At 58.6% G+C, this 1,458-nt stretch overlaps 1 protein-coding gene across 1 annotated transcript in view; it reads left to right on the top strand.

Annotated features, from left to right (window-relative positions):
• Positions 1–1,458, top strand: part of LOC130587322 (myotubularin-related protein 5-like) — a gene marked incomplete at both ends in the record, with an annotated part of 11,545 nt that overhangs the window by 2,885 nt on the left and 7,202 nt on the right. Inside the window, one exon of the mRNA XM_057388299.1 lies at positions 1,298–1,435. Within this exon, the coding sequence (XP_057244282.1) occupies positions 1,298–1,435 (138 nt within the window). The remainder of the gene's footprint in view (positions 1–1,297; positions 1,436–1,458) is intronic.

Genomic DNA, 1,458 nt, shown 5'->3' with positions numbered 1-1,458 from the left:
CCTGGGAGGGTGGGGAGGGGCTGGGATGGAATTGCCAGAGAATTCCTGGATCCCTTTGAGTGCCCAAGGAAGGCCAGGCTGGACATTGGGGCTGGGAGCAGCCTGGGACAGTGGGAGCTGTCCCTGCCCATGGTGGCACTGGGTGGGATTTGGGGTCCATTCCCCCCCAACCATTCCAGGATTCCCTGATTTATGCCCCAGCAGCTCTGGGGTGCTCTGGGCTCTCTCCAGGGTATTTTCCACAGCTCCTTGCAGCCACACACAATCCTGAGGGAACACAGAAACCCCACAGATCTGTGAACCCGGGCATTCCTGGGGCATTGGTTGGGGTTACCCGGCCCTGGGAGCACTTTTGGGACGGGCACCGAGGGTGGCACAGCAATGTGTGCCCAGAGCTGTGGTGCCACCTCCTGGGGCTGCTCCAGAACCCAAATCCCCTTTTCCCCTTTCCTTCCTGGAGCTGTGAGTGGGGCTGATGTGGGGTGGGTGCCCACGGTGGGCTGGGGGTGTGCAGAGTTTGGGGTCTCAGTGCTGTGGGGTTGTGCATTTTGGGGTCTCAGTGCTGTGGGGTTGTACAGTTTGGGGTCTCAGTGCTGAGTTTGTTCAGTTTGGGGTCTCAGTGCTGGGGTTGTGCAGAGTTTGGGGTTGTGCAGTTTGAGGTCTCAGTGTTGGGAGTTCTTCAGAGTTTGGGGTCTGTGCTGTGGGGTTGTGCAGTTTGGGATCTCAGTGCTGGGGGTTGTACCGAGTTTGGGATCTCTGTGCTGTGGATATGCAGAGTTTGGGGTCTCTGCTGTGGGGTTTTGCTGTTTGGGGTCTTGGTGCTGGGGTTGTGCAGAGTTTGGGGTCTCAGTGCTGTGGGGTTGTTCAGTTTGGGCTCACCCGCTGTGGGGTTGTACAGTTTGGGGTCTCAGTGCTGAGTTTGTTCAGTTTGGGATCTCAGTGCTGGGGTTGTGCAGTTTGGGTTCTCAGTGCTGTGGGATTGTGCAGAGTTTGGGATCTCAGTGCTGGGGTTGTGCAGTTTGGGGTCTCAGTGCTGTGGATATGCAGAGTTTGGGGTCTCAGTGCTGGGGTTGTGCAGTTTGGGGTCTCAGTGCTGTGGGGTTGTACAGTTTGGGGTCTCAGTGCTGGGATTGTGCAGAGTTTGGGATCTCAGTGCTGGGGTTGTGCAGTTTGGGGTCTCAGTGCTGTGGGGTTGTTCAGTTTGGGGTCTCAGTGCTGGGATTGTGCAGAGTTTGGGGTCACCCACTGTGGGGTGCAGGTCTGGCATCCCCCCAATCCCATTCCCGTGTCCCCACAGTTCTGCCAGCCCAGCGGGTGGCAGCTTTTCCCCGAGAAGAACCCCCCGACCTTCTTTGTGGCCGTGCTGACCGACATCAACTCAGAGCGGCACTACTGCGCCTGCTTCACCTTCTGGGAGGCCCTGGAGAGCCCGCAGGTACCGGGGCTGGGGGCTGGGGA

The sequence above is a fragment of the Malurus melanocephalus genome, unplaced genomic scaffold (genome assembly GCF_030028575.1).
Source record: "Malurus melanocephalus ecotype Western Australia unplaced genomic scaffold, MMel_1.1 scaffold_1760, whole genome shotgun sequence".
Lineage (NCBI taxonomy): Eukaryota > Metazoa > Chordata > Aves > Passeriformes > Maluridae > Malurus > Malurus melanocephalus.
The sequence above is the reverse complement of the archived record's forward strand: the minus strand, read 5'-3'. Positions and strand labels throughout refer to the sequence as shown.